This window comes from Asparagus officinalis, chromosome 8 (genome assembly GCF_001876935.1).
Source record: "Asparagus officinalis chromosome 8, Aspof.V1, whole genome shotgun sequence".
NCBI classification, from domain to species: domain Eukaryota; kingdom Viridiplantae; phylum Streptophyta; class Magnoliopsida; order Asparagales; family Asparagaceae; genus Asparagus; species Asparagus officinalis.
In genome coordinates this window covers 62,258,593-62,275,847 of record NC_033801.1, presented here as the reverse complement: position 1 = coordinate 62,275,847, position 17,255 = coordinate 62,258,593, and the positions used below count along the sequence as shown (strand labels likewise).

The window sequence follows — 17,255 nt, the reverse complement described above, 5'->3', positions numbered from 1 at the left end:
TAATACCCTTTTGAAATTGAAGTGCATGTTTGCTGAGAAACGACTTCTGGAGTTAGAAGAGAAAGCTAGTGCAATTGCTGGAAGCAACGAGTTTGCTGAACTATCCTTAATTTCTAATCATTGCTCCTGTTTTGCTGAAGCTGGGCAGATTAATTATGCCAGTAGTATGTTACGCAAGGCGGCATGCAGAGAGGATTCTAATGATAACTATCTGTACTGTCCTACTGCTAGAGATATTCAACATGGAGAATTAGAACACTTCCAAAAACATTGGGGTAAAGGTGAGCCGGTGATCGTCCGTGATGTCCTAGAGTTAACATCAAGTCTAAGCTGGGAACCAATGGTTATGTGGCGGGCCCTACGGGAGACAACAAAGTCAGAAAAGTCAAAGGTTCAAACTGAACGGTTAGCGGTTAAGGCAATTGATTGTTTAGACTGGTGTCAGGTTAGTCTTACATGTCGTACATTTTTAAGGTGCATAGTGTTTTTATAATTTCATGAGTGTATCAATTTTCAAACAATTGATTTTTGCTTCTACTATGTGTCCTTCTGGTTTTATTTTTTGCTTAAACTTTAAGTAGCTATCTGTAACCTATAGATTTAAATACCTACATATCTGCTTAGATTAAGTTACCTGCTGATTATACATATGCCCTCGTAGTAACTCTATGCCCATGATAATTACTTTCCAGTAATTGCTGATGTTAATGTAGTTTGACCAAGATTACAGTTAACTATTTAATGATGTTAGTAAACTCAAGTTTCTGCTTAGCTGTAAATACTAAGCAGTGAACTCAGAAACAGACATGGCTTATTTCATGTACAATGCCTGCAGGAATATAACTTCAATGTCTTATTGCGCACTCTTGGTTGATTCTTTGCTGTGTTTTCCATCTACCTCCGTTGGCATTACTTTGTTACGTTGTTTGTTATTTTGTTGGCCTGTTCCTCTCCACATTATTGATACATCATTGAAATGACATTGTCTGATTTGTCTTTTATCTGGGGTAGGTGGAAATAAACATTCATCAATTCTTTAAAGGATATACTGAAGGGAGGGTTCACCGAAACCACTGGCCTGAGATGCTTAAACTTAAGGATTGGCCCCCATCTAGCTCCTTTGAGGACCGTTTGCCACGACATGGTGCTGAGTTTATCACTGCTTTGCCGTTTCAAGAGTACACAGACCCAAAATTTGGCCCTCTTAATCTGGCAGTGAAGTTGCCTGAAGATTCTTTGAAGCCCGACATGGGCCCAAAAACATATATTGCGTATGGACTACCTGGAGAGTTGGGCCGGGGAGATTCTGTTACGAAGCTTCATTGTGATATGTCTGATGCGGTGCGTTACAGTTTTGCCGAAGTGTGTTTTTATTTGTACTTTTTAGTTGGGTAATGCAATTACCAACTAATATTCATGTTAACACTTTGTTTTGCCCAACATCTGTCCGTGGACTTCACATTTAGCATTTACCTGATGAAACTCTATGTGAAAAAGGATCAATTAATTTGATATGTTTGTTGACTCCAGTCACAAGTGAGAATAGAATTAGCTCCCAAATGCTAGTCTTATTTGATCTACCTTTTTATGTCAGTGTTGTTGTTGTTGTGTCATCTTTTTACGTTACTCTCCACCATATATCTTAACGTGGTTTATGTTGGGATATAACTTATAACAGGATGTCCACATTAATTTTGCATTATGCTTAACATTCAACTTGTGCTTCTGTGTCTTGTATTGTCCTCCATGTTCATAAATTTCTTATGTGTCGCATTAATGCTGTTTTTTTTTGTAATTTGAACAAATATGTCCTAGTATTTTTATGTTTATTTTTTTTATTGTCAAAGGGTACATATCCAAATTGCTCTTACAGTCTTACTTTGATCAGATTCATATCCAGTCCGTTAATTACATTCTCTGGTGAGTGTTTTTAGTCATGTAGTGTTTAATCATATAAAATTTCATGGAGAAAATTAGCTAAAGTTGTCTGTACTCCGTAACAAATTTTTGCAGGTTATCTTTTATGCAAGCTTTTGCGTTCTCAAAATCATCACCACCACGCAAGATATTAGTTGGAATTACAGAATTGTTTATAATTTCGTCACCAATGCCTGATGGCTTTAAAGGCTACTTGTTTATACTTTTGTCTCTGATGCCTGAGGCCTTTATACACACAACACAAGCGTGCAACACACACACACATCAGTGCACACAGCATGCTTTTGGGGTTCTCAAAATCGTCACTATCGAGCAAGATCTTAGTTGTGTCTCACAGAACTGTTTATAAATTTGTCCCCGATTCCTGATGGCTTTAAGGCTACTTGTTTATACTTTTGTCTCTGATGCCTGAGGCCTTTATACACAACACAAACGCACAACACACACTCGCATCCTCGCACACACCTACACATACATAGATACATGCATACACATAGATACATAAATTTTCTTTTCTTAAACAATGTATGTTTTTTGTTTGTTTGAATAGGCCATCTAATGTTGATATTTGATTAGGTATGTTTTTTCTTTTGGTTAAGAAGTCAACTATTCAGACTTTTGCTATAAGGTTCTTCCCCATTTGTGTCTTCCTGAGGGCACTTATATGTTGCTCCTCCCATACGTTCCTAACTTACAGATGTGTGGAGGGTATATCCTTTTCATTTATCGATCTTTGTCATTAATTTTTTGATATGTGTTATCTCATACCTTGTTCAGGTAAACGTTCTAACTCATACAGCAGAAGTGAAACTTACAGCCTATCAACTCAAAAAGATAGAAGAGCTGAAAAAGAAGCACAGAAAACAAGATATCTCTGAGCTGCTTCGTACAGTACAAGCTGATCCAGAAGGTAATGAAACGAACATAACCCAGATCTTGGAAGATTCTGTCACAAAAGTTCCAAGCACTGCTTCTGTTGCTGACAAAAACGAGCCCGTGATCTCCTCTCCACCTCGCTCTCTGGAAAGTGGAGGTCATAATGACAAGAAAAATGACATTGTTTATAATAGGAAGAAACGAAAACGTCTTGATTCTTCCATGCGGGTGGGTGAATGCTCTGTAGCTAATCTGCAAAGAGACGGAATAGCTGAGAGTGGACATGGTGGTCCTTCGTCAGATGTCAGTTTTCAGCTTGATAAGGAGAAACTATTAGTGAGAGGCATTGGTGTTCCTGATGATTCTGAAAAGCTAGCTCAGAGAATAAACCCAAAATTTAGAAATAAGAATTCGAGAAAGACTGAAAATGACAATATCAAAAAGAGCGGAAAACTTTCTTCTGATGCTAATAGCAATGGTGCAAATGGTTTTGTTGAGAAACTAGTAAATGGTTCTGATTCTGATAACCCTCCGCATGGAAGTTGCAAGAGGGAGATGGACGATTCTAATGGTTCTGATTCACAGCCGGAAGGTGGTGCGCTGTGGGATATTTTTCAAAAAGAAGATGTTGGGAAGCTTCAGGATTACCTTAGGGTGCATTGTAGAGAGTTCAGACATGTCCATTGTTCTCCAATAAAGCAGGTAACTTGGCTTAGAATGTATGACTTTGTTGTAACACCAGCTTATATTGTTTTAAGTGATATTTGATCATTAGGTTGCTCATCCTATTCATGACCAATCTTTCTATCTAACTCTGGATCATAAGAGGAGACTCAAGGAGGAATTTGGTGAGTGTTTTAATGAATTTAGTATTTTTTGACTTGTTGTCGAGCACTTAGTTTATTACTTATTGGTGTTCGTTTAAACTATGTTCTATGAATGTAGTCATAATTTGATGTTTGTAGGTATCGAGCCTTGGACATTTGAGCAAAAGCGTGGTGAGGCTGTTTTCATTCCAGCTGGGTGTCCACATCAAGTCAGAAACTTGAAGGTAAGGGATGCATGACAATTCATAGGATCTCAATTGCTATTTTAAGATCAGGGAGCTAAGTTAGGATTAGAATAATACAGAGTTGAATTTTACTTGGTACTCTGGTAAAGAAATCTAGTTAGTCTGTTTATTTTTTTGTTGCTTAAGGGGGGTTATTCATTGTTATAATTAGGGGACAGTTGGGATAATTTTGGGGGCTTCACTTTATTGTGTTATTCATTGTAAAAATTGCGTGAGACTTCACTTTATGGTGTTATTTGTTTTTTAGACCATGATTAAGACAACATTCTCACTATCCCCCAATTATCCCACTTTTATACAAACTTTTTGTCCCAACTCATATTATTTACCTCATTCTTGACTTTGGAACAATCATATCCTACATTGAGACAAAGTGGGATAATTTTGGAAGTTGCAAGATGAATATAGATTTTGAGGGACTAATAAGCAAATACTGAGATTTAAGTGACTAATTGCAATTATGGAAGATTGGAGGGATCAATATGCAATTAACCCTTTATGTAATGTAATGTAATATACTCCATGATATATAATATTTAAAAGTATATTTTAATATTTATATTTTAATAATATGTTAATAAGATATATAATATAAAATATTTTTTTGGTAGATATATTAATTAATAGTATTATAACATTGTTATCATATATGATAATAATTATAATATAATGTATTATATTATAATATATAATGTTTCTATAATATATGATATTACATAATACATTGAATTAATTATAATATAATACATTATATTATTATGGTATAATATAAGGGATTAATTATTAGTATTAAACATACTTATAATAAAAATATAGTGATAATAAGTATTATATTATATTGTAATTTATAAATTAAAATAATTTATTATAATGTATTATATTAAATATTATATTGAACAAATTGCATAAATAATGTAGATTTAAGTGATAAATAAATATCATATTTCAATAAAGTGCCACATCATCAATTTTCGAAGAAATTTTCATTTTCGAGTCTTTAAAACTTAATTACCAAATTCGACCTACTTTGCACTTAATAATCAAATTCAACCTGGTTGAAATTCGGTTGAAATTGATAAATAAGCGGAAAAAGGTACATTGGATTGACAATCCCATAAAGTTTAGCAGGAAATTAAACTACATGAGATTCTCAATCTCGTGTAGTTTAGAATTAGGCTAAACTACTTCACGGGATTGTGAATCCCGTGAAGTTGATAATAAACAACCTACATAAAATTTATTGAATAAGTTTCACTATGTGTTACAATTTTGCTAGTTTTAAGGTAATCCGTTGGGTTAATCTATTGACAACCAACAGGAAACATATCATCAGATGTTGCCTCTTCTTTTCATTAAACTAAAGCGTAACAAAAAAACCAACAAACAATAAGGTTAGAGAATATATCACTTAGACTGGACTCAGAAGTTGGAGGATAAATATAAATTTGCTCCCTTCCCCTGTAGTAATGCAGAACCCCGATTGATCCATAATATCAAGTTTGTATTGCTAGAAGTTTAAAGTAGTTCATTACTTGTAGCTTTATATGATGGTCTTTGGGGATAATTGATAATGTCTGTTGTGTGGAGCTATGGTATTTGGAACTTAGAGAACAATTTATCGTGTATATCTCAAGTGGGACTTATGGCGCTTTACATTAAAGCGGAGAAGATGTGTGTTCTCTTCCCTTGTGCTGTTATGGTGAGGCTGGTAAAATAATTCTCTTCTGTTGCCAGTTTCCTGCTAAGATTTAGTAAGCTGTCACCATATCATAAACTTCACATTTGCTTTATATCCCTTAATAATGGCAAGTATGCTCTCTGAGTAACTTTAGAAATCTAAGTTTTTCTTGTCACATTTGTGTTTCAATGTGTCTGAACCTCTACTAAGAAACTCAAGATAGGGTTGTCCTAGAATATTGAAGGCCGGTCCTGTGGAAACCTACCTCATAAAATTTAGGAGTAACCCTCCAATCTTCTTGAATTGTTGAAGCATTTTTGAAAAGAGCCTTGGTTTTGGCTGCCTAAGCGATATGCAAATCAGAAGCGATGTCTCACCACTTTGCTTTTGTTGAAAGCGGATGTTGCGCTTTCTGCTTGAAAACGTGGTAGAAAGCTTGTAAAAGCTCTGTTTTTAATTGCTGAGCAGGGCTTTAAAAAACCGATATAAGTTTATATCATACCCAATCTAAATCCTAACCATTTTATTAAGTAAAAAAACCTTCGCTTCTGTCTCTCTGTCATCTCTGCTTCTACAATTCGAGACGAAAATAAATTATAACCCTAACTCTCGCTCCATGCGCCTGGTCCACTACATATAGCAAACTCCATAGCCTCCCACCACAAAAGCGATGGTCAAATCTGCCTCCAAATCCTTCTCCAACAAGCTCTGCATTCGTCATCATCGTCACGACATTACCTTCTCTTGAGCTCCTCATTGAAGCGCACCATCACCATCTCCATTTGAAGCTCACCATCACTATCTCCAGTTGAAGACCTCCACCTCCTCCAGTCCAAGCCCTCCAACTCCTCCTGTCGAAGCCACTTCCTTCATGCAGTCCTCTCCTTTGACATCAAGCACCTGTGTTCAATTTTTATGTTTGTAGAATTTTTCGATTTTTCTTGAATTTTTCTTCTTATTTTGAATATTTACACATATTTAAATAAGACCATTTTTCTACTTGACACTTTTTGCTGCTAAAGACGCAAAAGGCCTAAGTGGTGCCTCACCGCTTGGCTTCGCTTTCCACGACATTGTTTTTAACTTTATAAATTAACCATCTAAACCTCTGGAAGGGATGAAGATTAGAAATTGCTCTGGAAGGGATGAAGATTAGAAATTGCATAATATGTGGGGGCATGCTACAAGCCAAATTGTTCTCAAAATATTAACATAACACAAGAATTGGTATAGCTGTTCAAGAAGTATAAGGATGTGTATTTGAAGATGAATGCTGTAGAACAAGTAGCTTGTATGAAAGATGACTGAAATGAGAATATCTCAAACTCTTTATTGCCAACTCATAGTAATATAATGTTTACTAATATAATGGTCCTGATGAGATGCTAAAGAATAAAGTTTTTTTAATCCAAGGTCCAAATTAAAAAAAGGGAAAAATGCTTCCAGCCCCCAAAACAGGAGAAAATATACCTCGCACCCCCAAGACTTTTTTAACGGTTGCTTTACCCCTAAAAGTTATCTTTTTATTCTCTGAGCCCTAAAACACAAAGCCTAATAATTTTACATAGGTAAAAACTATAATACCCATTCTCTCTCTAACCCTACAATCCCTCTGCTCTCGCTCCTCCCTCCCCCACTTCTCCACCCGTCGCCGCCCTACTCCTGCCATCCTCGCCTTCTCCGTCACCGTCACTCCAGCCATCCACAACATCCTTAAGATCCTCAACATGGAGAAAACTCTGGCGCGGTTCGAGGAGTACAGAGAGATCGTTCGCTCGAGGGCCGAACGAAACTCCAGTGACAATGGGGGGCGCACGTGTCTCTGTCGGAGGAGCTGGAGACGGAGATCGCTTTCCTGCACGTGTTGAGTAACTGCTAGTATGGTGCTTTCTCTCAGGAGATCTGGAGCTGGAATGCCTACTATGATGGGAAGTACCATTCTGATGTTCGCGGGTTGGAGATCTGTTTCCTTCATGATGCTTCGTTGGTGACCTCGAACGTGCTCGAGATGACTTCTTTGTTCCTTATTGTTATGGCATAATTAGCTTATTGGCTGTTGGTGATGTAAATATAGCTAAATTTTGGGCTAATTGGCTTATAATTAGTTGCAGTGGTGGAATATCAGCGGGTGGTTTTGAAATTTCTATCGGATTCCGTTAATGTGAAGGTTACGGGTTAGTTGTTAAGGTTATATAGGTTGCTTGTTAAGGTTAAGAGTTGTTTGTTAATGTTACGCGTTGGTTGTTAAGGTTACGCGTTAGTTATCAAGGTTACGAGTCGGTTGTTAAGGTTACGGATCGGTTGTTAAGGTTACACGTTCGGATTTATATGTATATATATTTTGAGTGACATGTTTACTTTGGGCCATTTGGCCTAGTGGTAAAGTTTAGGAGTTTGGACTAGATGTTGGGGGTTCAAACCCCTATGACCATAATATATATTTAAGGGTCTTTGAATTCTAAAAATATTTTTAGAATATTCGTTGTTAAGGTTACGGGTTTGTTGTCAAGGTTACGGGTTTGTTGTTAATGTTACACGTTTGTTGTTGTTAATCTTATAAGCAGATATTTGGAGAGAAAAGAGTTATATGAGCTCAAGGTATCATACTCTGGTCTATATATAGTTTCAAAATAGATACAAGTCTGGTCTCATACTCGATGTGGGACTAAACCACATTACATAACATCTCTCAACACTCCTCAAGCTGGAGCATATATATCATACATGCCTAGCTTGTCACAAATGAAGTCTACCCAAGTTTTCCCAAGTGGTCCTGTCGATACATGTCTTGTAGTGATGATTTTATCTACAATCTTCCTCCGAATAATATGACAATTGACTTCAATGTGCTTCGTCCTCTCATGAAAAATAGAATTTTCAGCAATGTGGATTGCTGCTTGGTTGTCACCATATAATTTCATAGGACATTCTGGGGGAAGACCAACTTCTGTCAACAAATCACAAATCCAGACCATCTCCAGTGTTACATTTGCCATCACTTTGTATTCAGATTCTGCACTAGAACGGGATACTATACTCTGCTTCTTACTCCTCCATGACATAAGATTTCCTCCAACAAATATGTAGTATCCTATGGTAGATCTCCTATCAACAGGACACCCAGCCCAGTCTGCATCTGAGAATCCTGCAACCCTTGTGTGGTTTTAATCTGAGTAGAGGAGACCTTTCCCTGGAGCCTTCTTTAGATACCACAGAATTCTTAACACAACATCAATATGAGTAATTCTTGATGCTGATAAAAACTGACTGACTACACTCATCGCAAATGTGATGTCCGGTCTAATTACAGTCAAGTAATTCAATTTTTCCACTAGCCTTCTAAATCGTCCAATATCCTCAAGAAGTTCCCCCTGATCTAGTAACAACTTTACATTTACATCCATTGAAGAATCAATGCTTCTACATCCTAACATACCCGCTTCTGAAAGCATATCGAGCACATATTTTCTCTGGGACAAATGAACACCATTTTTTGACTTGGCTGCCTCTATACCCAGAAAGTACTTGAGAGACCCTAGATCTTTAGTTTGGAAGTGCTCATGTAGATGTTTCTTCAAACTACTAATCCCAATTGTAGCATCCTCTGTGATTACAATATCATCAACATATACAACAAGCAGGATTCGCTTGCCATTATGTAGTCTCCAAAAGACAGAATGATCTTTCTTTGATCTACTGAGACCAAAGTCTTGAACTGCAGATGCAAAGCGACAGAACCAAGCACGCAAAGATTGTTTTAGGTCATATAGAGACTTCTTTAATTTGCCGACCTTCAGAGACTCCCCCTGAGCAACAAAGCCTAATGGTTGCTCCATGTAAACTTCTTCATCAAGAAAACCATTAAGAAATGCATTCTTAATGTCAAGCTGATGTAGAGGCCAGTGATAGGTAGTAGCAATAGAAATTAGAAGACGAACCGAAGTCATCTTAGCAACAGGAGAGAACGTATCCAAATAATCAAGACCATAGACTTGAGAGAAACCATTTGCAACCAGATGTGCCTTCAAGCGTGCTAGAGTTCCATCAGGATTGAGTTTAACAGTATAAACCCATTTGTAACCAACAACCTTTTTGCCTGGCGAAAGGGATACCAAATCCCAAGTATCATTTTGCTCCAAAGCAGCCATTTCATCCTTCATAGCTTGAACCCAAACTGGTATAGATAAAGCTTCAGACACAGCCTTGGGAACCAAATGTGAGTCCAAGGAAGATATAAAAGATTTAAAAGAAGAGGAAATGTGAGAGTAAGAAACAAAATTGGAGAGGGGATGTTGAGTACAAGTTCTTTTACCCCTACGTAACGCAATAGGAAGATCATCAGAAACATTAGACGAGGATACATGGGCACTTGAAACAGGGTTTGATGATGAGGTAGACGGAGGCACAGGAGCAGGAGCATGACGACGAGTATAAACTTGGAGAGGACCCTGAAGTCGCTGTGGGTCCTTACCAGTACCATTGTCAACCAAAGAGTCAACTTGCTTAAATAAAGTTTCATGAAGGGTCAAATAGTCATAAGAGTCTGAGAGGTTGGGAGGCAAATGAAAAATGGCCAGGTGGTTCAAAAAATGTAACATCAACAGATAGAACATATCTTTGAAGGGACGGACAAAAACACCGATAGCCTTTCTGCGTACGAGAATATCCAAGAAAGGTGCCTTTATGGGACCGAGGGTCAAATTTAGATTTTTGAGGACTAAAATTATGGACAAAGCACAAAGTCCTGAATATTTTTGGAGGTAGATGAAACAGAGGAGTGTTAGGATACAACAAAGTGTACGGAATTTTGTGTTGAAGGACAGAAGACGGCATGCGGTTAATTAAGTAACAAGCAGTAAGGATAGCATCACTTCAAAATTCTTTAGGCACCTGTCTATGAAATAACAAAGTCCGAGCAATGTCTAGGAGATATCGATTTTTTCCTTTCAGCTACCTCATTTTGTTGAGGAGTGTAAACACATGATGATGGATGCAAAATACCAGATTGAGCAAGGAAGTTGGCAAAATTTGTTTGTAAATACTCCTTAACATTATCAGATCGCAAAACTTTTATTGTGGATTTGAACTGATTTTGTATTTCTGATAAAAATATTTAAAAAGTTGAGAACACATCAGAACGGGATTTCAACAAATATATCCAAGTAACACGTGAACAATCGTCCACAAAACTAACAAAATACTTGAATCCCAATTTGGAAGTAGGGATAAGGGTCCCATACATTTGAATGAACTAAATCAAAGGGCTGAATTGCTCTGTTATTGACTCGACTAGGATATAACACGTGATGATGCTTTCCTAACTGACATGACTCACAATCTAACGAGGAAAGAAAACCTAAGGAGGGGACAAGAAGTTTTAGTACATGTAGAGAAGGATGTCCTAACAGACAGTGGTACTCAAAGGTTGAAATAGTACTGATACAGGCCACATGGTTGGATGCCAATTCTGGCTCATACAGGCTATTGCGTTCACGTCCTGTGCCAATCGTATTCTTCGTCACCAGATCCTAAAATATACAATATGAAGGAAAGAATGTTACCGTACAATTGAGAAGTTTAGTAATCTTACTAACAGATAAAAGATTGTACAAAAAATCGGGCAGATAAAAGACAGAGGACAAAGGAAGAGAAGGAGTGGGGAGTACATTGTCAATGCCCCGAATAGGTTTGCGAGACCCATCAGCTAGGACAACAGAGTTAGAAGTATGAGAAAAAGATGACATAATACCTTGGTTCCCAGTCATGTGATCAGTAGCGCCGGAATCTATAATCCAGGTTAGAGCGGAAGACGAAGTAAGAAAAGCTGTAGGAGTACCTGCTTGGGCAAGATTAGCAGAGGAAGAAGAAGACACATCTTGTGTATGTTGATACTGTTGGAAAAGCTGGAACTGTTCAAACTGACGACGTAACTGCTCATCCGGGAGTGGAGACGGCAACTGAAAGTGGCTGTCCTGAGAAATATCCTGAGAGGCCAGAAATGCCCCTTCCCCTTCTTCTTTGGACAGTTAAACTTCATGTGGCCCAGCTTATGACAATAGTGACAGTGGATAACTGATTCATCACCAGGGCTAACCCGAGATGGACCACCACGACCACCTCTGTGTCCACCACGACTAGTAGAACGACCTCCATTGAACCCACCACGCTGCCTAAGCCGCATGGTCGTTAAACGTGCTCGGTTCCAGATTCGCCTGAATAATCGACTCGCCTGCACGAGTTGAGATCAGCTAAAATAGCGGAAATTCGTCTTTCACGCAACTCGCCTGCCCGAGTCCAAAGTCGAATCCGCCTGTAAATCTTAAGGCCGCCCGCACCCGCTACCTCACGTGCTAAGATGGGCCTTCCTATCTCTCTCTCTCTTTCTCTCTCTCTCGACCCAAAGGAGAGGGCACAGTACCCCAAGGCCGTCAAGCGGCCGCTCACAGTACGTACAGTGCGAAGGACTGGACAGGTGTTGAGTCGATCCGAGTATTCATAAATACGATTCACTTCGGCTGTCTGAGTCAGGAGACGGATCCGCCAGCATTCGGCGAACTGTCCAAACCCACTCGAGTGCCAGGACACACCTGGCCTGCCGAATAGCCGCCTACAGCACAAGTGAGTAGACAGGTGTCAAAACAGCCTGCATCCTCATAAATACGGCTCACCTCAGTTGTCCGAGCAAGGGGATGAGAGCCGCCGGCGCTTGGTGGTTGGTCAGATCCACGCAAGCATCTGACAGCCTTTGTCACGCATACGAGGAGGGGCTTTCCCACTCTTACGAAACGTGATACAGAGCACAACTCTTTGAATGACCGCTGACGGTACGAAGGAACAGCGGGACGTCTCTGAACAATGTATGGTCATATCCCATAATTCAAGGAGTAGTCAAGCTGTCCTTCTTCCCTTTAAAAGCCCCTTCCAGCGCACTGAAGGAGAGGTCGCAAAACTTGGAGAAAAGTAATTGAGACCAAGCTGTTAGCAGATCCTTGCATTACAGCACCACTGCCTAGTTCTGAGCTCCGATCGCCGGCGAACTAAGCAGACCCGAACTCCATCGATTCGAGCTTCTACTGCGAACTGAAGCTCTCCAGTAACCTCGATCGAATGGTCCAAGGAAAGCAGACTCGACACGAGCATCGAGCAAAGCGTCCTATAGCCACCTAAAGTCCCCACACAAAACAAAGAGGGCATTCCCTCTACTTCTGTTGTAACCATTTGATTATTAGTTTGTAATAAGCTTTCTTATTAATACAAACGAACACTCACTGTTTTCGGGAAATCAAATTTACACCATACACACGTCCACCAGAGTAGCCTCCCTGGCTAGTAGACTGTCAATTCTGAGTAGCAAGAGCAGAATGGTCCTGGCTAGCTGTTGGAGTCGCAGAGTGTGGTGCAGAAATAACATTCTTCAAAAAATGATACGTCTCAGCAAGGGAACTTAAAGCGGAACTTCCCATGATTTGTGGTCGGACTGAGGAATAAGCTGGATCAAGAGTGCTCAAATAGGTGAGAACCATCAAGCGATTCCACTGACTTTGCATCTGCTTGATATCCTCAGTAATGGGGAATATTTGGCGAAGCTCCTTAGCAAGGCGATTGAACTCGCCATAGTGGTCATCCATGTTCTTGCCATCTTGTTTCTTCCGAAACAACTCCTGAATAACATCATACACGTGGTTAACGTCACTGCGATCACCATAGAGATCGGTCAGAAAGGCCCAAAGTTCCTTCACAGTAAGGCAGTGAAGAACTAGATCCTGGATCTTCGGTTCCATAGAAATTAAGATCTGATGCAGAAGGACATTGTCTTCAAGTGTTCAGGAATCAGATGTCGGAGTAGGAGGATCCGCCGACAGATGACTAGTCTTCCTACGACTAGCCACATATATTTCCACAACCCGCTTCCATTACAGGTAGTTGTTGCCATCAAGTTTCCGATCAGTGATCCGACTAGAAAATAACTCAGAGTCTTTTGTCTGAATAAGAGAACCAGTAGGCTTAGGTGAATCAGAACCAGCCATCAGAAAACAAGCAAGAAGAAAGGACCCTCCGCAGAACAAATCAAACAGAGCACATCATATAACTAAAATTAGATCCAGTGACTCATAGGATGAGTCCAAATCAGAATAAATAAAAAAAGAACAGCTCAGATCAACACATAAACAAGAGCGGGGCAGGAGAACCAGAGTGGGAGATCTAAAGCGGGGCAGGGAGAACTGGAGCAGGAGATCTGGATGCGATGGAGGCGGGCGGGATGCTGGAGAGGAGGCGAGGGTAGATGCGATGGTGGTGGATGCGGGCGAGTGCGGCAATGAAGGTTGGAGGCGAGGGCGGTGCGGTAGTGGCGGCTGGAGGCGATGGTTGCGGGAGGGGCGGCTAGGGTGTGCAGGTGCGGTGAGGCTGAGGAGGGCGACTGCGGATGAGAGGCTTCTGCGGGAGATTTGGAAACTAGGGTTTGCGGGTACATTTTTTTTGGTTAACGTGGCTCTGATACCATGTTAATCTTATAAGCAGAGATTTTGAGAGCAAAGAGTTATATGAGCTCAATGTCTCATACTCTTGTCTATATATAGTTTCAAAATAGATACAAGTCTGATCTCATACTCGATGTTGGACTAAACCACATTACATAACATCTCTCAACAGTTGTTAAGGTAACCTTAACAACGAATATTCTAAAAATATTTTTAGTATTCAAAGAGCCCAAGAGCCTTGTTGTCAAGGTTACGAGTTTGTTGTTAAGGTTATGGGTTTGGTTGTTAATGTTACGGGTTGATTGTTAAGATAATCTTAACAACGAATATTCTAAAAATATTTTTATTATTCAAAGAGCCTTGCTATCAAGGTTACGAGTTTGTTGTTAATGTTACATGTTTGTTGTTAAGGATAAGGGTTTGGTTGTTAATGTTAGAGGTTGATTGTCAAGATTAATTTCACAACAAACGCATGACTTTGATAACAAACCTGTAACCTTAACAAGGAATATTCTAAAAATATTTTTAGAATTCAAAGAGCCCAAGAGGCCCAAGGCCCATCAAAGACCCTTAAATATATCTTGCGACCGTAGGGGTTTGAACCCCTAACCTCTTGTTCAAACTCCTAAACTTTACCACTAGGCCAACTGGTCCAAAGTATTCATATCACTCAAAATATATATACATATAAATCTCAACGTGTAACCTTAACAACCGACCCGTAACCCTAAAAACCGACCCGTAACCTTAATAACCGACTCGTAACCTTAACAACCGACTCGTAACCTTAACAATTGACCCGTAACCTTAACAATCGACTCGTAACCTTAACAACCGACACGTAACCTTCACAATCCATAATCTTAACAACCGACCCTAACCTTAACAACCGACCCTATCCTTCACAACCAACTCCGCCCCGCCGCCGTCGTAGGCCTCTTTCAAGGCTTCCGAGGTTTTCTTTGCTTAAGATGACCTCAAAACAAGTTAAAATCCAAATACTCGCGGGATAAGGTTTGTAGAATATTGTAGTCACCATCAGCTCCATGCAAAAATTTCCCACCATTAGTTCTGTAAAAAATTTCCCCACATAAAATAACATCATTAATTGCTCCGGGAGAAAGTCCAAAAAATTTCTGCCTATCGTCGACGTCGCTGACAACGGTCAGCCTGTAGCTCTTGAGGAAGCAGTCCAGCTCCTGCTCCGTCATCGCCTTGTACTGCGCTCGTGTGTACCGAGGTTAATGCAGCGACATCTGAAAATAGCTGCCCTCACATCTCTCCTTCCCAAATTTTCACCGTCGATGTCAACGCCGTGGATGTCGATGCCAAAAAAAAACCCTGTTGAAATCATCACAGTAACATCTTAATAAAGAGAGAGAAGGGTATTATGGTCTTTACGTATTTTAATCTCTTGAGCTTTGTGTTTTTGGGGCTCAGAGAATAAAAATGTTACTTTTGGGGGCAAATCACCCGTTAAAAAAGTCTTGGGGGTGGGAGGCATGTTTTCTCCTGTTTTGGGTGCTGGAAGCATTTTCCCCCTAAAAAAATCATGCTAGCAAAGAAATACTATATGAGAAAAGCAAACATCAAACTGCTTAGAATCAATGAGTAAGATTCACTTCAGTATGAGCAAATTGTTCACTGTTGATACAGGAAAGCTCATAACATTCTAAATCTCATGGCTTCGAACATCAGCCATACCAGAACAGTAAGCTATTTCCCAAGGAATTTAGGATTCAATTTGAAGCGTTTTGTTTCTATTTATTCCTACACTTGAATCATATGTTGGTACAGATGGACTTCGTTCCCATAATTTCCCCTCCTTTCCATGCACGTATAAAGCTCAGTATGTATTATTTATTGGAAAAGTTTTACTAAGTGTTATGTTCAATTCTGTCCGTTTGGTTAACCAGTTCTCTATGTTGCTATGAACGTACTAGTAACCCTTTTTCTTTGCTATCTGATGCATGTATTCTCAGTCTTGTATAAAAGTCGCCCTCGATTTTGTATCTCCTGAAAATGTACGCGAATGTGTGAGATTGACTGAAGAATTTCGTGCGCTACCTCCAGATCACTTGGCTAAGGAAGACAAATTAGAGGTCTGTTCTTCTTGCCTAATACCATCTCATTTATTTTATATATTATATATTTTTAGTCCATACGAGGACTTTCTGTGTATTGCTTGTTATCAAGAGGATTGGTTATCTAATTTGCATATTGACATTTAAATTTATTTCGACCAGGTGAAAAAAATGGCTCTTCATGCGCTCATCCACGTCGTAAATGATTTAGACAATTACAAGTTAAAAGCAGAGTGAGTTTCTTGCACCTTTTAGTTTAAGAAGTGATTCCCTTTACAATTGAGTTTTCCCAATTACACTTGTATGGATATATTGATGTTCTTGTGCCCGTGCAATCTGCAACCTTGCACTAGGGGTTGTTCTTTTTCAGATTTTCTGAATTCAACTTATTGTTGTTACCCGAGTTCAGTTTTCTGATCATGCAAAACTTCACATCTTTCATCAAATTGCATTTCTTTCGTAACTTAAAAGCCCAACTGTAATATTCTGTTGATCAAACTCTAACCTAAACCATGTAATTCCACTATCAGGTCCACGGCTGAGGTTGAAACGGAAGCAGAATCTGGCGCAGTTGAAAGTCAGAGTCCATCACGGTCACCATCTTAGGAGTTATGGCGAAGCTTTTACTTCGTGCTAAAATTTTGACTAACCTGTACTTTTGTAGGGTATATGCTCAAACTTGCCATTTATTTAACTAAATCAAACTTCAAGATATTGCTGCCAAAGATTAGGCATAGAGCATGGGGTTTCGTCAGATCTGTAAAATTTTGTAGTGTTTCATCTTTAGATGGGTATAATATGCAATCTTAAGTAAGCTGTGGATGATGAATGCTTGGCTGCTACGCGAAAAGGTATAATATAATGTCCAATCATGTCATGTCTCTGGTTTTCTCTGAAGTTTCCAGATTTAGAACCTCTGTTACCGATCGTGCTCCCGCAATTGGTATTTTCTGCCTCATTTCTGTAATTCTAAGCTAGGACTTTGAAGATTGTGACCTCTTTTGAAATTTCAGTATTTCTAATATGGTAACTTGCAAATAATCCCCCTCTTTTATGCCTTCAGGAACGCTTAGCACTTCGACTATTCGAGCTTAGAATTTGAGAATAATAGAATGCACGTAACCCCT

General features: G+C 39.3%; 1 protein-coding gene across 1 annotated transcript in view; it reads left to right on the top strand.

Annotated features, from left to right (window-relative positions):
* Positions 1-16,942, top strand: part of LOC109819530 (lysine-specific demethylase JMJ25-like) — a 19,183-nt gene extending 2,241 nt beyond the window's left edge. The window contains exons 8-15 of the mRNA XM_020385281.1: positions 1-445; positions 1,012-1,341; positions 2,716-3,516; positions 3,590-3,662; positions 3,780-3,865; positions 16,027-16,146; positions 16,291-16,361; positions 16,659-16,942. The exon at positions 1-445 is cut by the window's left edge and continues 285 nt beyond it. Coding sequence (XP_020240870.1) covers positions 1-445; positions 1,012-1,341; positions 2,716-3,516; positions 3,590-3,662; positions 3,780-3,865; positions 16,027-16,146; positions 16,291-16,361; positions 16,659-16,734 — 2,002 coding nt within the window. The 3' untranslated portion in view covers positions 16,735-16,942. The remainder of the gene's footprint in view (positions 446-1,011; positions 1,342-2,715; positions 3,517-3,589; positions 3,663-3,779; positions 3,866-16,026; positions 16,147-16,290; positions 16,362-16,658) is intronic.